This window comes from Neopelma chrysocephalum, unplaced genomic scaffold (genome assembly GCF_003984885.1).
Source record: "Neopelma chrysocephalum unplaced genomic scaffold, ASM398488v2 Primary Assembly neopelma1_98, whole genome shotgun sequence".
Lineage (NCBI taxonomy): Eukaryota > Metazoa > Chordata > Aves > Passeriformes > Pipridae > Neopelma > Neopelma chrysocephalum.
This window is the reverse complement of record NW_020897761.1, coordinates 224,831-246,915: the sequence shown is the minus strand read 5'-3', so window position 1 is coordinate 246,915 and position 22,085 is coordinate 224,831. Positions and strand designations below refer to the sequence as shown.

General features: G+C 46.5%; 2 protein-coding genes across 4 annotated transcripts in view; both read left to right on the top strand.

Moving 5' to 3' along the window:
- Positions 1-1,712: 1,712 nt before the first annotated feature.
- NPL (N-acetylneuraminate pyruvate lyase) lies at positions 1,713-10,013 on the top strand. Of its 3 annotated transcripts, none has more exons than XM_027694587.1 (12): positions 1,713-1,848; positions 2,055-2,123; positions 3,710-3,783; positions 4,151-4,238; positions 5,021-5,078; positions 5,167-5,242; positions 5,909-6,001; positions 6,327-6,475; positions 6,667-6,713; positions 7,431-7,515; positions 8,119-8,158; positions 9,220-10,012. In XM_027694587.1, exons 2-12 carry the CDS (start codon positions 2,059-2,061, stop codon positions 9,369-9,371), a joined length of 927 nt encoding a protein of 308 aa, XP_027550388.1. In that variant the 5' UTR covers positions 1,713-1,848; positions 2,055-2,058; the 3' UTR covers positions 9,372-10,012. The 3 variants fall into 3 exon arrangements, with proteins under 3 accessions (XP_027550388.1, XP_027550386.1, XP_027550387.1); XM_027694585.1 differs by lacking the exon at positions 9,220-10,012 and adding an exon at positions 8,517-9,017 and having other exon boundaries at positions 1,738-1,848; XM_027694586.1 differs by lacking the exon at positions 5,909-6,001 and having other exon boundaries at positions 1,738-1,848; positions 9,220-10,013.
- Positions 10,014-10,767: 754 nt separating this feature from the next.
- The window catches only part of DHX9 (DExH-box helicase 9), a 25,064-nt gene continuing 13,746 nt past the window's right edge, over positions 10,768-22,085 (top strand). The window contains exons 1-11 of the mRNA XM_027694533.1: positions 10,768-10,947; positions 13,621-13,761; positions 14,733-14,847; positions 15,061-15,173; positions 15,540-15,685; positions 18,830-18,876; positions 19,249-19,382; positions 19,978-20,067; positions 20,163-20,324; positions 21,634-21,711; positions 22,031-22,081. Of these exons, the coding sequence (XP_027550334.1) occupies positions 10,837-10,947; positions 13,621-13,761; positions 14,733-14,847; positions 15,061-15,173; positions 15,540-15,685; positions 18,830-18,876; positions 19,249-19,382; positions 19,978-20,067; positions 20,163-20,324; positions 21,634-21,711; positions 22,031-22,081 (1,188 nt within the window). The 5' untranslated portion in view covers positions 10,768-10,836. The remainder of the gene's footprint in view (positions 10,948-13,620; positions 13,762-14,732; positions 14,848-15,060; positions 15,174-15,539; positions 15,686-18,829; positions 18,877-19,248; positions 19,383-19,977; positions 20,068-20,162; positions 20,325-21,633; positions 21,712-22,030; positions 22,082-22,085) is intronic.

The following is a 22,085-nucleotide window of genomic DNA, read 5'->3' as shown; positions in this document are numbered from 1 at the left end:
CTCAGGGCAGCTCGAAAACCCTTCTAGACCAATCTGTGACTCCAACAGGCTGTTCTAAGCAGCCCTAAACCACTTCAGGCTACTGCAAAACTTCTATGCTGTCAACAGTAGCTCTAAAACTCCCTTAAAATACTTGGAATACCTTCTGGACTTTCTTTAAGTGGCTCTACAGAGCACTGAATTGTCTCTGAACCTCAAGAAATACACTGTTGTTTTGGGGAGGTGGCAGAGGTTGTGAGAGCTGGGGCTGTTCAGCCTGGAGAGAGAAGTTACCCATAGGAACAGAAGAGTTTAGAGAGGAGGGGATTTCTGGCAAACAAAATGACCCTCAAAGAAAAGCATGTGCTTTGGAGGACCTGCTAATAAAGCTAAACCCCAGAGAAAGTGATCTCTACGTATGAACAGCCCACAGGGAACATATTTTGGGGTGGGGGAGGAATACCACAGCCCCAAACTCCTGGGGTTACTATGTGAGCACATGAAAAATGTGCTCCCGGGCACACAACAACAACAGGGGATTGTTCTCCCTGCAGGCACTGGGTGCTCTCAAAACACGCTCTGATGGGGGTTCTGAGAGTGCACCCTCAAGGCAGATGTTTTGAAGGTTTATTGCCAGGAATCTGCCCAGGGCAGTACCTTGTCTTATGGGGTGCTGGTGGTCTGTCGAAATCAACTGGAGAAGATCTGAATCCAGGCCCAGCTGCAGTTCTGGTGGGATGGAGGAGGATTGTGCTGTGCACGGCTGCCATGGGGCCACACTTGGCACTGCACACGGTGCACATCTTGGAAAACCATGTTGGGCTGCTCCCCATGGGCCATTGTTTTCTGCTCTCATCATGGCCTGACCTCCGTTTGCCCTTCACACAGAGACATGGGTCCATGTGTCCCAGAGCCAGGACACTGTGCTGTCACTGGGAGTGCTTCCAGCACCTCAGTGGGGCTGGGAAGGCATGAGATGAGATAGCAGGAAAAAATCTTTCCCTGTGAGGGTGGTGAGACCCTGGCACAGGTTGCCCAGAGAAGCTCTGGCTGCCCCATCCCTGGAAGTGTCCAAGGCCAGGTTGGACGGGGCTTGGAGCAACCTGGGGTAGTGGAAGGTGTCCCTGCCCGTGGCAGGGAGCGGAACTGGATGATCTTTAAGGTCTCTTCCAACCCGAACCAGTCTCTGATTCTATGATTGTCTCCACCCTGTTAGTTTGGCAAATTTTGAAAAGTTCATTTATTTATTTTTACGTTTAAGTTTGCAGATAACGATTAATAACCCAAACCAGCCTTACTTTTTGCACAGAGTGTGGGCTGTGGGAGCCCATGGGGGTCACGGCTGTGCTGGGGGTGCCAGAGGGCAGGGAAGGGGCTGGGCGAGGGTGGGCTGAGATGGGCTGGACAGGGGAAGATTGGGCGAGGGAAGGCTGGGCAGAGGAAAGGATGGGCTGAGAAGGGCTGGGCTGAGAAGGGCTGGGCTGAGGCTGAGGAAGGGCTAGGTTGGGGCTGAGAAGGGCTGAGGCTGAGGAAGGGCTGGGCTGGCAGGGTTGGGTTGGGGCTGAGGAAGGGCTGGGCTGAGGCTGAGGAGGGCTGGATTGGGGCTGAGAAGGGCTGGGCTGGCAGGGTTGAGTTGGGGCTGAGAAAGGCTGGGTTGGGCTGAGGAAGGGCTGAGCTGAGGCTGAGAAGGGCTGGGCTGAGGCTGAGGAGGGCCGGGCTGCCAGGGCCGTGCAGCGCTGTCAGGCGGTGCCGCGGCCCCCGCCCCTCACTCCGCCTCTCGCTCCCTCGGCCATTCCCACCCCGCCGCCTCCCGACGCGCTCCCGGCGCCCGCTGGAGCGGCCCTGGGAGCCGCCGAGGGGCTGCTCGAGGTGAGGGGGAGCCGGGGGCCGTGCCAGGGCCGTGCCGGGGCCCTCAGGCAGCGCGGGGAGCCGGGTCTGTGCAGAGCCGGGCCCTGCCCCGCTGCCCGCGGCCCCGGGGGTGCTGGGGCACGGCCTGCGGCTCTTGCCTTTGGCAGAAGTCGAACTACACTTGAATAAAGATGGTAATCACGTTTACCCCTTTCTTCTTCAAGCAGCTCAATGACATCCAGAAAGAAGTTGCAGGGTCTCGTAGCTGCTACAATTACTCCCATGACTCCTGATGGGTGAGTTGTCAAAGTTGCACTGATTACTGTTTCCTTAGACTTCTACGTTGCTTCTTTCATATTTGGAACTGATCTGCGTTGTTTCTTTCTTTCTTCTCCCTTTTTCTTTTTTTTCTTAAATCAGATCTCAGGTGGGATGTGGGAACTGTTGGTCCCACTAGGACCAGAGAGAGATTCCCTTTCCTCTGCCTCCTCCTGTTGCCCAGCAATTGCTGTAGGTCTGGGTTGGGAGAGTTTGGATCAGTCTCACTTCTCTTTTTCTGCTGCCTTGTAGGCGCAAATTAATTCATAGTAAGCTTATACGTGAAGAGTATTGCAGTGTTTTCACGTTTGTTAAGGAAAACCACAGTCCTAGTTAAAAAGAGCTCTTGAGAGCTAGAAAATAATTGTCAGAATCTGAAGGCCTTTTAGGTTCCACTTTACCCTAGCTCAGTCATGCATGCACTCGTGTGTGTATGTGTGCATGGGATTAGTCTAAGCCTGAAGAAAATACTGCAAGGACAGCACAGTTCTGAAAATAACATCCAATCGAAACTTGAAATTCAGCTTTCCTCAGGGCAGGGGTGACAAACAGAACCCTCCTGACTGCATTTTGGTGTTGCAAGACAGTTTCCTGGAGTCAGCAGAGAACCCTGAGCTCTGGTGGGGGATGTGACAGGATCTGTTTATGTTTTTGAGGGAGGTGGTGGAGATGTGCTAGTACAGACTGCCAAAAGTGAACTTCACTTTTTAAAAGTGCTGTACAGTTTGGCACTGTGCTAGTCAGAGAACTCATTCACTTGCAGGCACTGCTTTGATCCTTGCTTTAAAGGAAACTTGTTTCTGATTTCACTTTTTATCACAACTCATATAGAAACATGGTATTTAGAGAGTGACCTGAGCCCTCTGCCTGGAATGCATGGTCCTTGTCTGATATGTTCTGGGAAGACAAATGTGGAATTTTGGGTGACGTGTAAGACCAGTCAAGGCACCAGAATTGACTTCCAGGCTATAGGGTTTGTCTGTATGTTTAACAAATGACACAACAGCCAAATATTATATTTGGGTAAACAAAACAAGTTTGTCCTGCAGAGAAGATAAACATAGAATTCTATTTCCCCCGTTTCTCGCGGAAATCTGTTGCTTTCCTCATCCTTTAATGAGAGAGAGAGGTCAAAGTCACATCCAGCAGATGCAATTTCAGTGTCTGTATCCAGAAGTAGTTTAACTATTTGCCAGCACTTGGACAAAATCTTTATGCTCTCAAGAGGACTCCTGTTTCCCTCAACAGCTGCAAAGGTTTGTCTTGTACTGTCTCATACCTCCCCAAAAAAGTCCTCTGCTGTGATGAGCCTGCAGTAATTCCCAATTGGGACAAAAGGTTGGAACTACTTGTCAGGAGGAAGAGAAACTGCAAGAGGGAATTCAGAGTTGAGCTGTTACCTCAGATGTTAAATAGATGCTGAGGGTATCATGCCTTGGGATAAATCTGTGCGTGTACAAATGCAAGGCTTCAAAATACATGGGGTTTTTCTTGTTTCTTAATGACTAAGTTAAAGAGAAATGTGGATGGAGACTTATGGTTGCTGTGATTCCTTTCTCTGCAGACAAATTAACCTTCCGGTGATTCGTCAGTACGTGGATTATCTGGTAAACGAGCAGACTGTGAAGAATGTTTTTGGTGAGTGTTTCTTTGACTGAAACTGTGTTACAGCCCTTCTGCCTGGATGGAAATCCTGTGATATCTCACCTGATAAGAGCTGTAGTGGGGGGCACTGTGGATGTGGGATCATCCTGACCACTTATAGTCCCCAGTGGAGAGAGAGCAAGAGGTACTTAAGGCATCTGCTTCTGCCCACATCCCCTTTCAGTGTGGGATAAAATAAGTGTTGCCCTCACAGGGTTACACTCCCAGAGGTGACTGGATAATGTGTTGGCAGAGAAGGCTCACTGAGTGATTCTCCCCAACTCAAAAAGTGTCAGTTCTTTTCTTCAGTGAAAACAATGTGAAGGTGAGGCCTCAGCCAGTATGTTGTGTGTTGAAACAGTGAATGGCACGACAGGAGAAGGCCTGTCCCTCAGCATCCAGGAGAGGAAGCAGCTGGCAGAAGAATGGGTGTGCCAAGGAAAAGACAAGTGAGTAGCTGAGGGGGAACAGGGGATTCCAGATCTCATGTTTTGATATTGGCATGCCTTGATTGCACAGCCAAATTTGCTGATGCCTTTTTACTCCAGTATTTTGCTGTTGGGCTTTGTTCCCCAGCTCCTTTGTCACAGAGGTGTGGTTTTGTCACTGCCAGTTCGCTGGTGTCCATTTTTTTGACATTTCTTACAAGTTTTGGGAGCTTGTAAGAGTCCTTCTCTTTGGTACACTGAGGGGTGGGGGACAAGAAAGGACTTGAGGGGGAAAAAAAAGGCCTGTGCCCTTTGCTTATTCTCAAAAAGAATTGAAAATAAAAAGCATTTCTGAACCTTTTAATGTAATAAATGATTTGGAAGGGGGAACCCAAGGTGTCAAATGTTCTCTGTGCTGTGAGGTAGGTCTGCAGAGAAAGAGGTTTAGAATGCAAAGATACACTTTGATATCCTTTACTCTTCCTGGCTTCCCCTTAAACCCTTGACATCTTAATTTCAGCTTCCTAATAAAATGCTGAGATTTGTCCCTCCTGACAGCCTTGCAAGTACAACAGCAAGGAGTCACACATCATCCATGCTTGCAAGTGTGATTTTTTTCCACCACCTGTCACTTGTCACTGTTGGCATTTTCCCTGTGTGTCGGCTTGTCAGGTCCACACAGGCTCAGATCCTTTCTAGGTTCTTGTTCTGTGGCTCCCCAAGCTCATTTTGGCAGCCTGGCATTTTTCACCATCACTGAAACCTCTCCAAACCTTCTGAATTTGGTTTTTTTTTTGGTACAGATTGGATCACGTGATCATTCATGTGGGAGCACTGAGCCTGCCGGAGTCCCAAGAGCTGGTGTGTACATGATATGATTCCTTTTCACTGTGTGTGATAAATATAAGCAGATTTTACCTTCAGGTACTTTCCATTCTGTCTTTTACAGGCAAGACACGCAGCAGCCATAGGTGCTGGTGGCATTGCTGTCATAGCGCCCTTCTTCTTCAAACCCACAAACAAAGGTGAGTACCTGTGATTGCTGGGGCCTTTTTATTGCCCTCCAAACCTTGATCATAGATAAAGGATTAATACCATCCCCTTTCTTTGGAAACTGTTCTGGTGATAACGTTTGCACACTTGTCACGGAAAAGCAAAACCTACAAGAAGCGTTTTTTAAAGATGAGAATTTCAAAATTCTCCTGGTAAGAAGCGGGAAAAATGTCTTTTGGGATGTGTTTTGTTAGTGTCTTGCAAAATGAAGACATAATAATTCTTTGATTCTTAAAATGGTACAAGAAAATTGTCCAAAAACCTGTTCATCATCCACCAAGCAACACCCCAGGGAGGTGAACGTGACCTTGATCCCTTGTCCTTTGTAACACACAAGTGATCCTGGTGAGACCACTTGGCACACAGGTCTGGCACGTGTGAGAGCAGGCCTGAGTCACATCTGCAAGAGAATGAATGAGTTACTGAAATTGCTTTGGTTTAAAACATATACTGTCTTTGCCTTCCTTAAGGTCTTCCCCCGATTTTTGTCACATTTAATGTGTTAATGACGTGTGAAGGGTTTTATATGTATGGTGCACAAGCTGAGGCCTCTCCACAGCCCCTGGCTGTGGATCTGAACTGTCTGTCCCTATGGAATGTCTCCTTCTCTTATGGGATATGTGATGTTTTCCTTCCAGATGAGCTGGTCTCTCTCTTGCAGAAGGTCACGTCTGAGGCCCCTGATGTTCCATTTTATTACTATCATATTCCTCCTCTGACGGGTGTGAAGAGTAAGTACAGAGTACAGATCTGTGGTCATTTGCTCTGGACAGCAGGTTATGTGGTGTATCTGGATGTAAGGATTTAAATTCAGTCTTAAATATGTCGTTGCCAGTTTGTGCCTAAACTTTCACTTATCCAGGGTTTTTGTGTTCTGATCTGGTAAAAGAGTCTCGCTTTTTGTTGTCTTGCTCATTGCTTTAGAGCTGTATAGTTTACTAGGCTTAGGCCTATTAAACAACTTCTAAAACATTAAGTCTCCCTCTTGGGGACGTGGCAGGGGACTGTCCCAGAACAGGGCTGTGTTCCTTCACATGAGCTTGCTGTCCTGCACAGTTCGTGTGGAAGAGTTGCTGGAGGGAATAAAAGAACGGATCCCCACCTTCCAGGGTGTGAAGTTCAGCGACACGGACCTCCTGGACCTTGCACAGTGTATACACAAGAATGAAGCACAGCAGCTTGAATTTCTTTATGGGGTGGATGAGGTAAAGGGCTCCTCTTAAAAATAATTCCTTCTAAGGCATTCTCTTGCTTCAGCCTTGGGGAAAAACAACCCTGGACACTCAGTGCCAGGCAGTTTCGTTGCTCCCTCCCACCACCCCTTTTTTATTCTTTATTTTGTTACATGAAGTAAATTTTTTTTTTTACTTTTGTTTCTCCCCTCACCCCAAACTAGCAACTGTTGGGTGCACTGGCAGTAGGGGCAAATGGAGCAGTTGGCAGGTCAGTATGGCTTGGACTCCCTCCCCTCCACACACACACTGTGGTGTTGTATCTTCCACTGTCTGCACAGCACTTCCCTGACTGTCTTCTGTCACCACAACAGAGGATTTTACAGGGTGGGGCAGACACATAATGTAGCCCCAATCCTGCTGATGGGACAGTCATATAACCTGGGGATCTCACCCCGTGTTCCTTTGGGTGATTAGTGCTGCAGTCCCTAAGCTGACCCAAAGGTTTCAACGTACTTTTTATCCTCACAGCAACTTTAGAAGTGATCCCTACTTCAGTTTTCATTATATGTGTAAGGAACCAAAACCCAGAGAAGTAAAAATCATTAGTTGACATGAGAAGTCTGTGAGGAAAATGGCTCTGCCAAGTTTATTTCTGATTTATCTTCTGCCCCTCTTACTAGGCTGCTTAGATGAATTACTGTGTGATATCTGTGTTCCCATTTAGAGGATCCATTAAATGAACAAGCAACTGGAAAATTAAGAGGTTGATGAATCTGCTCTCTAAACTCTTCTGTAGGGCTTGACACACTTCAGATGCTTGACCACATATACATTGCACAAATCTCTCTTAATAATGACATTCCTACCCTGTCAACAGCAAAAGCCTGTGCTTACTTGTTTCGTTTCACTGGTTTTAAGTTCCTCCTTTGCATTTACCAATTCTCCTTTTGGTTTGTTTTGGGGTTTTTTTTTGTTTTTTTGGCAGCACATATAACTATTTGGGCCGACAAACCAATCTGATGTTGGAAGCCTTTGCAAAGCCAGACCTTGCCTTGGCACGGAAGTATCAGGTACAGCATCTTCCCTGGCCCCACTGGGAGCAACCTCGAGCTTTACTGGGCTGGTTTTCCATCTGGGTTTGGCATCCATACCCTGAGGTAGCTTTATTAAAGGAAAATTCTTCCAGCTCCATGCCCCCTGCTTGTTACTCATCCCTGCTCAGCTTTTTGACCAGTCCTTAGTAACTTTTATCGAAGATCTGCCTCACTTACCCTTCAACTCTCTAATCTCATCCATGCAGGTGAGTCTTTTTCCTTGAACAAACCCATGGGGAGCAAGCCCCTTGACTAGGAATATTCTGGGGATAGCCTACATGATGTAGGGCAGAAAGCTGTCCCAAAACAGCTCTGCCTTCACCCCTCTTGGGCAGCTTGGAGATTTGTGGGGAGTTCTGAGCCATCAGTGCACAATCTGTACCCACTCTTTTTATGGGACATTTGAGGCATCCCTCCCCTATTCCAATGGAATTCAATTAGTATTTCCCATAGATTGGCCCAGTGGCTTTTCTCAAAGCTGGGCTACAGTTGTATAAAATATAGATATCATAATATTTCTAGATGCTTTTACACCTTCAAATTTGAAGGTGTTAATAAACTACTGTTGATCTTTTCTAGTTTCTCACTGGGGAGTTTCTCAACTTTGTCATCAAACTGGGTAAGTAAACTGGGTAATCACTGCCTGTTTCACTCGTTATGTCTAAAAATGTGGACTTGGTGCTCCTGCAACTCTCATGTTGCTGCACTCTTGGAACTTCCTTCCTGAAAGATTTCACAGTGAAAAACTGTTGCATCTGCTGTTTCCCAACTTAGCAGCAGCTGGAAGCTGGGAGCTGACCAAGCATCCCTGACCAATTCCACTCTCCCTTCCTTCCTTCTGCTGTGAAATATCACAGATTTAAAGCTGGGACTCTGTGATTTACCCTTTTTCTTACCCTGACTCTTTCTGTGGGTTGTTTTTTTGTTAGTTTCTTTTTCCCTTCTGTCTCCAAAAGCTCATTTCTTTATTTCTACAGTCATTTTTCTGAGATGGTGGTGCCCAAGGAGGAAAACAGCTCTGATACTTCTCTCTCCTGCCTTGCTGTAATTTAAGAGGAACTTTGTTGAGGGCTGTACAAGGCCAAAACATTTTAAAATTGAATGATTTTTAGAAACAAAATCAAGATTAAATACAAAAAGCAATTAAAACCAAGTCAGAGTGGTGTAGGGAGACTGAATCAGACATGAAATGTTCAAATTAAATTAAATCAGATACTTAATGAAAAGAAGTGTTCACTTTGGGTTTGCTGGGATATGCAAACCCTGCTTAATGTAGCTGAGCTTTAGTGCTTGATTTTATTTCTTGGGTTCAAAGTCAGAGGAATTGCATTATTTTTTAGCCTTATAGATAAGGAGGCAAATACTGAATTTCCAGAGCTATGGACAAGGAGCAGGATGTAACTGCTCCCAGGGTTTGCCTTTGCAAGAATCTGCACTGGGGTTGCCTGTATATAAATAAATGTAGTGAGCAGGTGTAATTTTTACTGTAATGCCTTTCCTGTCTGCAAGCACAGCTCCCTCTTCTTAGTTACGCTGTTCTCACTTCCAAGAAATACTCGAAGCCTGGTTGATGCTGGATTACCCAGGAAATCCATGCTGCTGCTTTTTTTGGCACGTGTATCAAGGCTGCTTTAAGCAAGATGGTCTGCAAATGTCCTGATTTTGCTTTTGTCTGCCCAGGTTTTGGTGTTGCACAGACTAAAGCTGTGATGACTTTTGTTTCTGGCATTCCCATGGGACCTCCACGGCTTCCACTCCTTGGTGCCTCTGAGGAGTTCATTGCCAAGGCCAAAGCCAAGCTGGACAGCATTGTGTGGCCTGATGGTGACTGAGCACACAGAATCTGGGAATCACTGAGGTTGGAAAACCTCTAAAATCGAGTCCAACCATTAACCTGACACTCCTGGGTCCAACCCTGAGCCACATCCCCAAGTGCCACATCTACGATGCTGTTCACTTCCACTCGGATCTGGAGGTTCCTTTGCTGGGATTCTCTGCCACGTGGCACATTCCCCACATGCTGGGCTGGGATTTCTTTCAGGGAATTGGCAAAGTGCCCAAGTGCTTTCCTGCTGGGGCTGGCTTTGCTGGGGCACACGTGGCCCAACACTTTACACTGCTTCTCTGGAGCTCTGCACATTCCAGGTCTAGGTGGTACCTTTTAATAAAAAAAATAGCAAATTTTCCCCAGTTGGAGGGGCTGACTCCTTTTGCCTAGAAAGGAGGAAGATCTGGCTCCACCCTCCCTCCAGCTGGATGATGTTTTGTCTTCTCCATGAGCACTACACTGTGTTTAAACAACAGTATGGCACCATCAGATTGCTCAGACTGGTATCTGTTTGTCAGAGTTACTGGGATACTGTCTGTGCATGTAAAATCCTGCTTTTGTCTGATCTCTTTGTGTTCATACACCTTAATGCAAAATTAAAAAAAAAAAACCCTTTTGCAATAGCAAGCTTTGGCTTTCTAATAAGCAGCTGTTTCTACATTTGTTTTCCTTAGGACAGGAACAAAGCCACAACTGAGCTGTGCATCTCTATATCCCAGTGCAGAATGCTGTCTGGCAGGTTAGGAAGTCAGAGAGTCACAGAATCACAGAATGGTTTGGGTGGGAAGGGACCATAAAGCCCATCCAGTCCCACCCTCTGCCATGGGCAGGGACACCTTCCACTGTCCTTCCACCAAGCCCCGTCCAACCTGGCCTTGGACACTTCCAGGGATGGGGCAGCCACAGCTTCTCTGGACAACCTGTGCCAGGGCCTCACCACCCTCACAGGGAGGAATTCCTTCCCAATATCCCATCTATCCCTGTCCTGTGGCAGTGGGAAGCCATTCCCCCTTGTCCTGTCCCTCCATCCCTCGTCCCCAGTCCCTCTCCAGCTCTCCTGGAGCCCCTTTAGGCACTGGAAGGGGCTCTAAAGTCTCCCTGGAGCCTCCTCTTCTCCAGGTGAATTCCCCCAGCATTCCCAGCCTGGTTCCAGAGCAGAGGGGCTCCAGCCCTCGGAGCATCTCCATGGAATCACAGGGAATCCCAGAACTGTTAGGGTTGGAAGGGACTTCTGGAGATCACCCAGTCCAACCCCCCTGCCAGGGCAGGGTCGCCTGGATCAGGTGGGTTTGGGATGTCTCCAGCGAGGGGGGCTGTTCCCGGCTCTGCCCTCACGGGCAGCCGCTCCCCGCCGAGGGGCGGGGCTGTGCCCGCCCGCCGGGCCCTTCCCGGCCGCCGTCCCCGCGCAGGCGCTGCTGCTGCCGGGCGGTGCTGCCCCGGAGCCTCACGGAGCCCCGGCCCGGCCGGCCATGGGGGACGTGAAGAACTACCTGTACGCCTGGTGCGGCAGGCGGAGGGTCATGCCGGCCTACGAGATCCGCGCCGCCGGCGGCCGCGGCCGGCAGACCTTCCTGTGCGAGGTGCGGGCCTGCCCCGCCGGGATCGGGCCACAGGGGCTGTGCGGGGGCCCTGAGGGGCACTGGGGCCCTGAGGGGGCTCTGTGGTCCTGCCGGGGGTGTGTGGTCCGTGACGGGCATCTGGGGGCTCCGAGCGGGTCTGGTGTCCTGCCGAGGGTCTGGGGAGCCCCGCCGGGGGTCTGGGGTCCCTGCCTGTGTCCTGGGGGTGTTGTCGGGGGTTTGGGGGCCGTGCCGGGGGTCTGGGCTCGCTGCCGGCAGGGACCTGGAGCTGTGCCGGAGATCTGGGGATGTTGCCGGGGGGCAGGTGACAGGGGACCCTGCCGAGGGTCTGGGGGCCGTGACGGGGGTCTGGGCTCTGCCAGGGGGATGTGGGGGCTCTGCCGGGGAACCCGGGGCCCTGCTGGGGTCTGGAGTCTGTGACAGGGACCCGGGGACCCTGCCGGTGCAGGCTTGGGGCTCTGCCAGAGCGAACCTGGGGCCAGAGCAGGGGGTCTGGGGTCGCTGCCAGGGATCTGGGGGCTCTACCAGTGTGGTCGGGGGTCCTGCCCGGCCTGGAGGGGGGTTAGCTGGGAGCCGAGGGCTCAGGGAGGGCTCTCAGTCCCGGCTGTGTGTGCATGGTGTGAAGGGAGGGGCAGGAGGGAAGCAGCCGGAAGGATGCTGCTACAGGGAAAAGGAAACGATTTTCTTAAGGGTGGTGAGTGTCTGCACACCGTGTGTGTGGTCCTTCTTGCGGTTAAAATAGCCGTGTGTCACCTTTGCAGAGAGCTTTGGCCTGTGGTTGAACTTGAGATGAAAGGTATCAAAGAATTCCTGCTGGAGTGGCTCCTAGGCTAGGCTGTAACAGTACTCTGCTCCTGGCTCTGGATAGTGTGGATGTGGGAGCTGTGAGTTCAGGCTGGCTCTGAGGAGGAGCTGGCAGTGAGTGTGCAGAACGGGTCATTTTCTGAGCTGGGCCATGAATTTGCACTAAACACCTTGAATTTGTCATTTTACCCTTCCTCCCTGTTTGTCTTCCCTGTCAATAGCAAAACTGAGAAGCACAGTGATATTAAACCAGTTTTCAAGGTGTTATAACTGAGATTGAGCATTACTCAGATGGAGTGGGTTTATGCACAGTTAGATTAACAGAACCCCCAGAATGGTTTGGGTTGGAAGGGACATTAAAGCCCATCCAGTCCCACCCCCTGCCATGGGCAGGGACACCTTCCACTAGCCCAGGTTGCTCCAAGCCCCGTCCAACCTGGCCTTGGACACTTCCAGGGATGGGGCAGCCACAGCTTCTCTGGGCAACCTGTGCCAGGGCCTCCCCACCCTCACAGGAGAGAATTCCTTCCCAATATCCCAGCTAAACCTACTCGCTGTCAGTTTAAATCCATTCCCTCTTGTCCTGTCTCTCCATGCTCTTGTGAAAACTAATATTTAGAAAATAATATATATATATTCTATATTATACAATATATGTATATTCTTGTTCTGGTTTTTGTAAGTTGATGCCCCGTGAGCATCCACGGAAACTTAACAGGTGAAAGGATCAGTCTCATGAAAACATTCTCTCTTGCTGATTTACAGAGTCTGGCTATGAATCCAGTACAGTTAATGGTTGGTTGGAGGTATCATTGTCCAGGACATAGAATTGCTGCTCTAAAGTAAAAAAATCACAAATTAATCACATGTTTTTATCTGCAAGAATGTGGAGCTAAGCTTGAGGGAACACCGGCTCACTCCTGTCCTAGTTGTCCAAGGGTTTGGGATTATGGTTGAAGAAGGTGATCCTGGGCAGGGTTTGCCAGGGTCCTTTCCTACATTGATTTGTCTTCTTCCACAAGGTTCTGGGAAGTACTTGTGCTCTGAGAATGGAGGTTTTCAGAATGTAGGAGTCTCTTTAGTAGGCCCAGGTGGCCAAGAAGGCCAATGGATCCTGGCCTGGCTCAGGAACAGTGTGGCCAACAGGTCCAAGGATGTGATTCTTCCCCTGGACTCAGCGCTGGTGAGGCCACCCCTGGAGTGCTGTGTCCAGCTCTGGGCCCCTCAGCTCAGGAAGGATATTGAGGTGCTGGAGCAGGTCCAGAGAAGAGCAACGAGGCTGGGGAAGGGACTCAAGCACAAGTCCTATGAGGAGAGGCTGAGGGAGCTGGGGCTGTTTAGGCTGGAGAAGAGGAGGCTCAGGGGAGACCTCCTCACTCTCTACAACTCCCTGACAGGAGGTTGTAGCCAGGTGGGGATTGGTCTCTTTTCCCAGACAGCTCTCAGCAAGACAAGAGGGCTGGATCTCAAGTTGTGCCAAGGGAGGTTCAGGTTAGATATTAGAACGAATTTCTTTCCAGAGAGGGTGATCAGCCATTGGAATGGGCTGCCCAGGGAAGTGGTGGATTCTCTGTCCCTGGAGATTTTTAAAAAGAGACTGGATGTGGCATCAGTCCTGTAACCCCAGCGGTGTTGGATCAAGGGTTGGACTTGATGATCTCGGAGGTCCCTTCCAACCCAGCTGATTCTATGATTCTATGAAAGAATACAGTCAAACCCTACAGAAATATATGGCTGTGTCTACTGATACATAACAACACTTAGCGACGTTATTTCTGCTGTATTGATGAGCAAGCAGACTTTGGTGTTTCAGCCAGTGCTGCTGGTTTGCAGGCCCCTCTCCCCCACCCAGCTGTGTGTTGTTCCCTGCAGGTCCGAGTGGAAGGGTTCAACTACGTGGGCATGGGCAACTCCACCAACAAGAAGGACGCGCAGAGCAACGCTGCCCGTGACTTCATCAACTACCTGGTGCGGGTGAACGAGATGAAGAAGGATGAAGTCCCTGCTTTTGGAGTAAGCTGCTCTTCCTCCTTGCCAAAGCCTGACCTTTCTTGGCAGTGGGATGCTCCCAGTTGTGTTTCACTCAGGAGTTCAGTCCCCTGTACGACGATGAGGATTGAGTGTGAGGGACTTGTGCTCGCAGTGCTGGAAAGCTGGGATACATGCAGAATATCAGGGTGGAAAAGATCCTTAAGACCATTGAGTCCAGCTGAATGTTGTGGGATGATCTGGTCCATACAGCTGTGTGTTAAGCTGCAAAGCTGATGAGGCTGGAAAGAACTCAGAGTCCCTGTGAGGTGCAGCCTGACTTTAAAAGTGCTGAGTACTCACACCTGACACTGGGAATTGTTTTAGATATATATTATTATATATATATATGCACAATCCTGTGTACTTAAAAAAAATTACAACAAAAAATAATAATCACAGATACCTCAAACCAGACGTTGAAAATTTGGCATTTTTTTAAACCATAACTGCTTGCAGCCCCAGCTCCTCAGGTATGTGACAGGATCTCTGCTTTTTATGATGTTGTATGAACCATCAGCAGTGACTAGCACATAAAGGCTGAGGAGGAGGGTAACTCTGTCATTGCAGCAATTTTAGACAAAAAAATAAAGTAAATAAAGCATGAAGTTTTGTGTTATCTGTTGGGAAGGAAGAGAATAATTCTGTTTTCTCAGCCTTCTTGCCTCTTTAGCCTGGGTGAAACCCAGAGTGGGAACAGAACTGATATTTAGGTTTTGATGTGCCAGTTAGTTCATGGCAATTCAGTGTTCAAACACCCACAGTTGTGTTCCTTTCAGTTTTTAAAGGGTGTTACTACTGAGGTTGCTACTGGGTGGTAACTATTGCATATTTACTGGGGATAACTATTGTGTAATGTTGCCTGAGCTCTTTAAACTGCCTGACCAGTTTTGAGCTGAACAATAAAACTTACTCTGCACCAGTGTGGTGAGGTTTTCCTTCCTTCCCTTCTCTAGCCAGCCCCAGGTGACACCCCCGATGGAGCCCAGGAAGCAGCTAGAGATGTCACTGGTTCCAGTTCAGCTCTGGGAGGACCCCTTCCTCCACATTTGCTTATAAAAAGTGAAGTAGGTAAGGCTGAAAACTGTAATTTGTGTGTATTTGGATGTATTTGGGTGGTGATTTTTCTCCCAAATACTCTGCAGACAGGAGATGTAGTTTTGGGGCAGAGGCGTGAATGACTGTGAGATCTGAGGGACTGTGAGATTGCCAGGAAGTGCCTCTCCATTGCTGAGAGCATGTCTTGGGGGGGTTATTTTATTTTTGGTTTTGTCTATGTGATAGGCAATGGCCCAGGTGCAGCACCTGGAAACTGTGGCAGTCATGGAGCTCAGTGGGATCGGGGTGCGAATTTGCAAGATTATTATTCAAAGAAAGAGGAGCAAGAAGGTCAGGAGGTAAGTCCTGCTATGGAATTCTCCAGGTATCTGTTTCACCCCCTTTAATTTGTTATTTGCATTTGTAATCAAACTTGGAGTTTTCATTTGATATTTTGCTGTTGATTTTAACTTAAACTGCAGATTTACTCTCTGGCTTTTAACAAAGGTAATTTGCTTAAGCTAGGAACAAAATAAATCACTCTGGATACTGTGAGCATCCAAGTGTTTGTACAGACATTTTGTTGTGAAAATAAGGAATTACTGAGGACTCTCTAGCATTTTCTGTAATGCCTCAATTATTTTATAGAATCTGGGTGAGTTATTTGAAGACTTGTTGTAAGAATGTTTAAAACTAGTAAATGATACTCTTCTTTTCCATATTAGACCTCAGAGTCAGAAGTGGACTTAAATGCTGACCTTCATGGGGGTTGGACCTTGGAAAATGCCAAGGCACGTCTGAACCAGTTTTTCCAAAAGGAGAAGATCCAGGAGGAATATAAATACACTGAAATGGGGCCTGATCACAACAGGTTTGGTGGTTTTAGTCACTGTCTGTGTACAAAGGGTTTGGTGACAGTGGCTGTTCACACTTATTTTTAGTGCTCCACAGTGTTCTTAGCCAGGACCAACAACATCCCTAAATTTGCTTATGTAGAAATGTGCTTTAAGGACATTTTATTTCTCTTTGTATTACAGTTAACTTTTTGACACTGGAATCTTCTACTGGAAAAATTAGTTTGGCAGAATCTTCCCAAAGGGTTTCACTTGAGACCAGCTGGATATTACTCTTTCTTGACTTCCAGCCCATTCCATCAGAGAATTTGCATGTGTTTCCCCAAATGGAAATAACTCATAGCAGATTGTGCATAAAGAATTGATGGTTTTTATTACTTTACCCCTGGAAACAGTCTCTACAAATCATCAAAACTTCAGGACATTGTATTTCTGGTGAAATATGGTGATGCTTTGTGGCCAGAAACAATGGCACGCTGCTGCTGCTGGATTCTCCTGGCTGGGTTCAGGGTTGGGTTTTTTGCATTGTATAAACTTGTGTTCTATGAGAGTTGATGTTTTTAGAAAGACAAGAGAATTTTCTTATTACAGCCTTTCACGAGAGTCTCACTTGCAGGACTTCTGGTATTCTTTTGTTGAGACTTCCAAGCATTTAGAATATCTAAAATGTTTGTATCGGTGCAGAAAGCTGTAAATTCTCCTTTAAAACCTGTCTTCAAGTCACTTCATCTCCATTTATGTCTCTCAGGCAAGGCCATGTCTTTCCCTTAAATGTGACATAAAAAGTTAGTTTGTGCAGTGCTAGGAATTCAAAATATGCTTGTTGTAGGCTTAATTTCTGAGCATTTCTTTTCTCCTGTAGCTTAGGGAATTTTTGTGCAGCTCGTTTTGTTGCACATTGTGCAGGTAGAGGCATGAAAGCCCGTGTATTTTAATTAGATAGTCTGGAGCAGAATGAGATGACTACAGATGACAGTATGTTTCTCAGCCTGGCTATTGTTCTTCCAGAGGGCATTTCAGAGTTTCCTGTTTACTGTTTATCCAGGGAAGGTTGTGTGAGTTTCCCTGGACGGAATGGCAGAAGGGGGAATTCACTACCTGCTGTAACATCTAATTAACAATCCTAATGTGTTCTAGGGCTTGTTAAGAGAGAGCAAACTGTTGGAGTCAATCCTTTTGGGTGTGTGCAACAGGAGAGGGATAACTTCAGGTGTTTTTGGAGTTTTGAGGATGGTTATATAGTTTAGGTAGTTTTTTTTTTAAGAAATACCAGTTGCCATGCATCCTGCCAGTCTGGTTTTGGGCTTTTTGAGTAATGATCAGAGATGTTAATTACAAAAGAATTATAACAGATCTGTCAGCCTTGCTCTCAGACATTTGTGGTCAGTTAATCACATTCATGGTCTAAGAACTTAGTAATAACTGGGAAATTTGGATTCAGAAACTTTAATAATGTCAGGAGGGTATGTGTTGTAAATCTAAACATGGCTCTCCTAAAACACAAAGCAAGAACTCAACATTAAGGGGTGGGATGTGGCTCCTCCATGTTGGGATTCCATCAGAAGCGTGGGATGCCTTTGCCTCCTCCCGTTCCTGCTGGAGAGCGACACCACAGATCTGTGCCACGCTCAGGAGGCTGGACTAGGGAATCACGTGGGACCCTGCTGCAAACTGATTTCTGGTGTTGCTGTTCTCCCCTCAGGTGGAGGAGAATGAGATTGAATGCTGACTGTAGGCCTGGCTGAGAAACATACTGTCATCGGTGTCTTAGGTGGCCGTTGTGTCCCTGAGAGCCAGTGGCCTTCGACCCCTGAAGCCACTGTGCCTGAAGGTCAGTTCGCTGGTAGCACAGGAAGGAGCTCTAACCTGAAATTTAAATCACTCACTTAACCTTTCTTATTGTTTGTTTGCAGCAAGAAATGAAGGACACGGGTGCAAGGCTCTGCCTGCAGCTGGGCAAGTGCCAAAGGCCTAGTTTCCAAAGAGGATCTCAGTCCAATAAAGCCCAGTTCCATGTCTTGAGTCACGTTTGCCAGGTTAAATCCTGTCTTACAAGAATTTGGCTTTTAATTTTTCATCTGGCAAACACAGGCTTAGGTCTGGGGTTCTTAAAAACACGAATCTGGTTTCCATCCTCCTCTGTTGAAGATTGTTTTTCTTTAAGCCTAAATTCTTTACTCAGAGGCTGGTGAGGCCCTGGCACAGGTTGCCCAGAGAAGCTCTGGCTGCCCCATCCCTGCAAGTGTCCAAGGCCAGGTTGGACAGGGCTTGGAGCAACCTGGGCTAGTGGAAGGTGTCCCTGTCCATGGCAGGGGGTGGGACTGGATGAGCTTTAAGGTCTCATCCCACCCAAACTATTCCATGATCCTCTGATTCTGTGATCAGTGTACCAGTTAACCTTTAAACAAACTGGTCCCATGCCTGCTAAGCAAACTATTAGGTTTGCTACGCAGAGCTACCTTGAGGAACTCTGTTACTCGAGTAACAAGTTGCTCAGTAAGTTAAAGTTCTGCTGTTCCCAGATTATGGCAATAAGGGAATGGAAATTCATGCAAATTCAAGTATTCTGTCTCCTCCTGTGCAGATAAGTTCAGTGATCTGTGACTGAATGACCTGGTTTGGTTTTGGCTGTGCTCTGGGCTGGCCAATCGTGTGGTAAAAAGCAGAGTAGCTGTATCAAATGGTGCATCTGAGTTGTGAAACACAGGTTACTAGTGGGTTACTAGTGTTATACTAGTATCCAATCACTAGTGTGATTAGTGATTAGATCTAATCTAATAATCGTGTGATTAGATCATCTAATCACTAATGTGGGATACAGTTAATGGTGCACTAATGTCCTACCTGCTTTATAATAGTTTCCTTAAAATTGGACAGCTCAGAACATATTTCCTAATAATAAGGCTTTAAATTTCAATGCTGAACAGTGGCATTTGCAGGATTCTTCTTATCAAATCTACTGGTTCTATTGATGGCAGGTGTGTTACAGACTAATTTGGGGTTAAAGGGACTAAAAGCAGTAATATTTTACCTTGGTCACTGATGAGTTGACAGTTTCTAACTGAGAACAGAGGTGTCTTTGCCTAGAAATATTGGAAAGAGTGAATATATTTGCAGTGTCAGCTATTGGTAATTGTACCTTTGTGTTGTTTCTCTTGCAGGAGCTTTAATGCAGAAATGACCATTTATGTGAAGCAACTGGGCAGAAGTAAGTGTTCCTATTTAGTTTTTAACTTACCAAGAGGCAGGTTTTGCTACAGAGGAATGTTTATGGGTACAGACTTTATCATAGTTATGTGTTGGAGCCACTTCCAGAGGTGAGGGATCCTCTGTGTGGTGTTGGATAATCACACACTCTGAGTGCAGGAAGAGTTCATGGGACTTGTCAGTAAGTAACATCACACAGCCAGTGTGAGGCAGCTGCTGGAGGGGGCTGTTGGATTTTAGGTTGAAACTCTGGATTTATCAAGATTTGAAACTTGCCTGTGTGTGCAATCAGAGAGTTTGTTTCAGAGTAGTATCTTCTGTGGAAGCTGCATGACTGATGGGCTCCTGCAGCTCTGACTTGTGTGTGCCACAGGGATCTTCAGCCGCGAGCACGGGTCCAACAAAAAGCTGGCAGCACAGTCCTGTGCCCTCTCCCTGGTCAGGCAGCTCTACCACCTCGGGGTCATCGAGCCTTACTCTGGGCAGACAAAGAAGAAAGGAGAGTCGGTGAGTTTGGGAGGAGGGGCTGGAATTACTGCTTTCCTTTCCTGACACAGCAGCACTGCCATAAACACGAGTGAGTTAGAGTCTGCTCTCCATATTTAACATCTTACAAGTTATTGATTTGGTTTCTTTAGTTTAGCAGCTGTTTCTGTTCTGGCCAGTGATTTGGATCAGAAATATAACTTCATGGGTATGCGAATGGAGCAGTAACTAATTTTAAATGAAAAAGTATTTGTAACAAACACTTTTTTCAGTAAAATGTCTCTACAAACTTAAGTGTTTCTGTTTATGCACAGCTGTTTGGATTCATTCTCTGACACATGAGCATTTGCTGAGTATTCAGATCTGTCTCTCTCTCTATATATACACACACACCAAATAATATGTATTTGAGAATGTGTTCCTCTGAAATGAAATTCAAATATTTAAAAATAATCTACAGGTTCTTATTTGATGAAAAGTCACCAAAACATTTCAAGATCGTGAATTTTGAACTGATGATACTCTTTGGCCCTGTTTGATGGTTCAGCCCACAGTTCTGGCTCCCACTGTCTGTCTTTTTGTGTATATTGACGTGTAGTTTGTCAATATTTCCTAGCTGGAACCCTATGAGGTGTCACTGTCTCCTGAATTAGAAAATCAGCTGCAAAAGACTGTCCGGGAGCTGTCCCTGGAGGTTGTGCCTTTGGTGAGTGTGTGGCTGAGACACTCCAGTGTGTAACATCACACCTGCTCCTTTAATGCATTCACCTGTCTTTGCCCTCTCTGCTTTTGGAATTATAGCCTGAAGATCCCAGTGATCCAGTTCTGATCAACGTTGGAAAGTTGGCCCATTTTGAGCCATCACAGAGACAAAGTCACATGGGAGTTGTTCCCTGGTCACCACCTCATTCCAACTGGAACCCTTGGACTGGCTGCAATATTGATGAGGGTCCTCTGGCAAATGTAAGGTTAACTTAAAAAATTGATTTGTTGATTGTTTTCCCTGTGCTTCCAGAACTTTTAAATGCTTTTCCCCTCAGGATTTAAAGTATAAGCTATTCCAAAGGAGAAAACAGTCCACTGATAAAATTTCTTCCCCTTTTGACCTGGAGGCAGGGAATTCTTTGTGTTTACTTTGTGTTTCACTAGGTATTGAGCAGCAGTGTCTTGAGTGTCCCAATTCTCTGCTCTGTTTCACTTTTTACTTCCCATTGTGCAGCCCATACAAAGCTTAAAATTGAAATTACAAGGTAAGATCATGGACATGTCATTTATAATTCCTTAGCTTCTCTTTCCCATATTTCCATGCTCGGACTTTTTTCTGGGAGAAGAAACTGCTCCATGCCAAGTGTCATTACACAATCAGCCAAATTTCCTATTTTTTGTCATTTCTAGTCCCATTCAGCACAGAACAAATGAAAAGCAACAATGGGGCATGGTAGAATGAGGGAGAAGGGGAAAATTGCTGGGTTGTCAAATTCAGAGGGTAATTTGGTCTGGCTGGTATAACCTGGTAAGAAAAGACTCTCAGGGGAGGAACTTGAGTTTCCTACAACAGAGAATCAGAGTGCATATGGCCAAACCAGTAATTTATTACTTTCTTTCACTCGATAAATGACATCAATTTAACATTGATCATTATGTATTGATTTTTAAGAAATACGGAGCTGATGTAGATTTGGGTGTTGTTGTTTTAAACACATAAGCAGGATATGTGTGGACATTGCAAATTGAGCTGACTTCAAATCTCATCAGTGCTAGTCGTGGTGCACAAACTTAGTTGCAGCAAAAGCAATTGGCCCTTTGGTAACAAATTTGAATTTCTTTGCAATTCTTTGGTAGTTGAAATACAGGAGTTGCCTGATGAATTTCCCTCTCTGTTCACTTTTCCCTTTTCAGCTGCTGTTCTGTGGGTGGTTTTGTGCTTACATTAGTTCATTCCTTACATTAAAAACTCCTGTCTGAATGATCATCTCATTGGCTTCCTGCTGACTAGAGTGTGTTTTTCAAGCAGTTAAAGTGTTTCAATTTAAGCAATTGCTCTTTTTCAGTGTTTTGGATCTTTTTGAGAAACTTCTTTGAGGAAGAATGTTTAATTTTTAATATACTGGAATGAATGACATTAAATAGCTCATCGGTGTAACTGACTTCAGGGAGTTATGTAGGAAATGATGACATTTGGGATCATTACGTTGGAGTGCCTGATTTGATATTGAAGTTAGGATGTAGATAAGGAGTCAAAAAGCCTCCAAACAATGTCTTGTACTTACAGCTCACTCCAGAGCAAATAAGCATGGATCTGAAAAGTGATTTCATGTACCGTCTGGAGCAGGATCAGGAATTACAGAGGGTAAGTGTGCTTCCTGTGACATGCTGTGCTTGCACTAGTCTCTTTTTCTTCCAGAAGGGGTTGAACATAATGTCTACAAAGCGTGTAAGGCTGGATTTCAGCAGAAATACACGTTTTCAGAAGGACTGGATGTTCCACTGGGAGGGGTGTGGGGATGTGTTGTGCTGTGTCAGGAAAAAAATACAAACTGTTATCTGTTCTTCCACAGTTTTTCCTTTGTATAAGGCAAAAGTGTAGAAAAGGGAGACAGGGTATGGATGTGGAGCAGAACAGGTTGATTTTTGGAGATTTTGGAAACGTGCTGGATTTCTTTTTCCAGATCCAAGAAGAGAGAGAGGCCTTACCTCTGAAGAATTTTGAGAGTGAAATTCTGG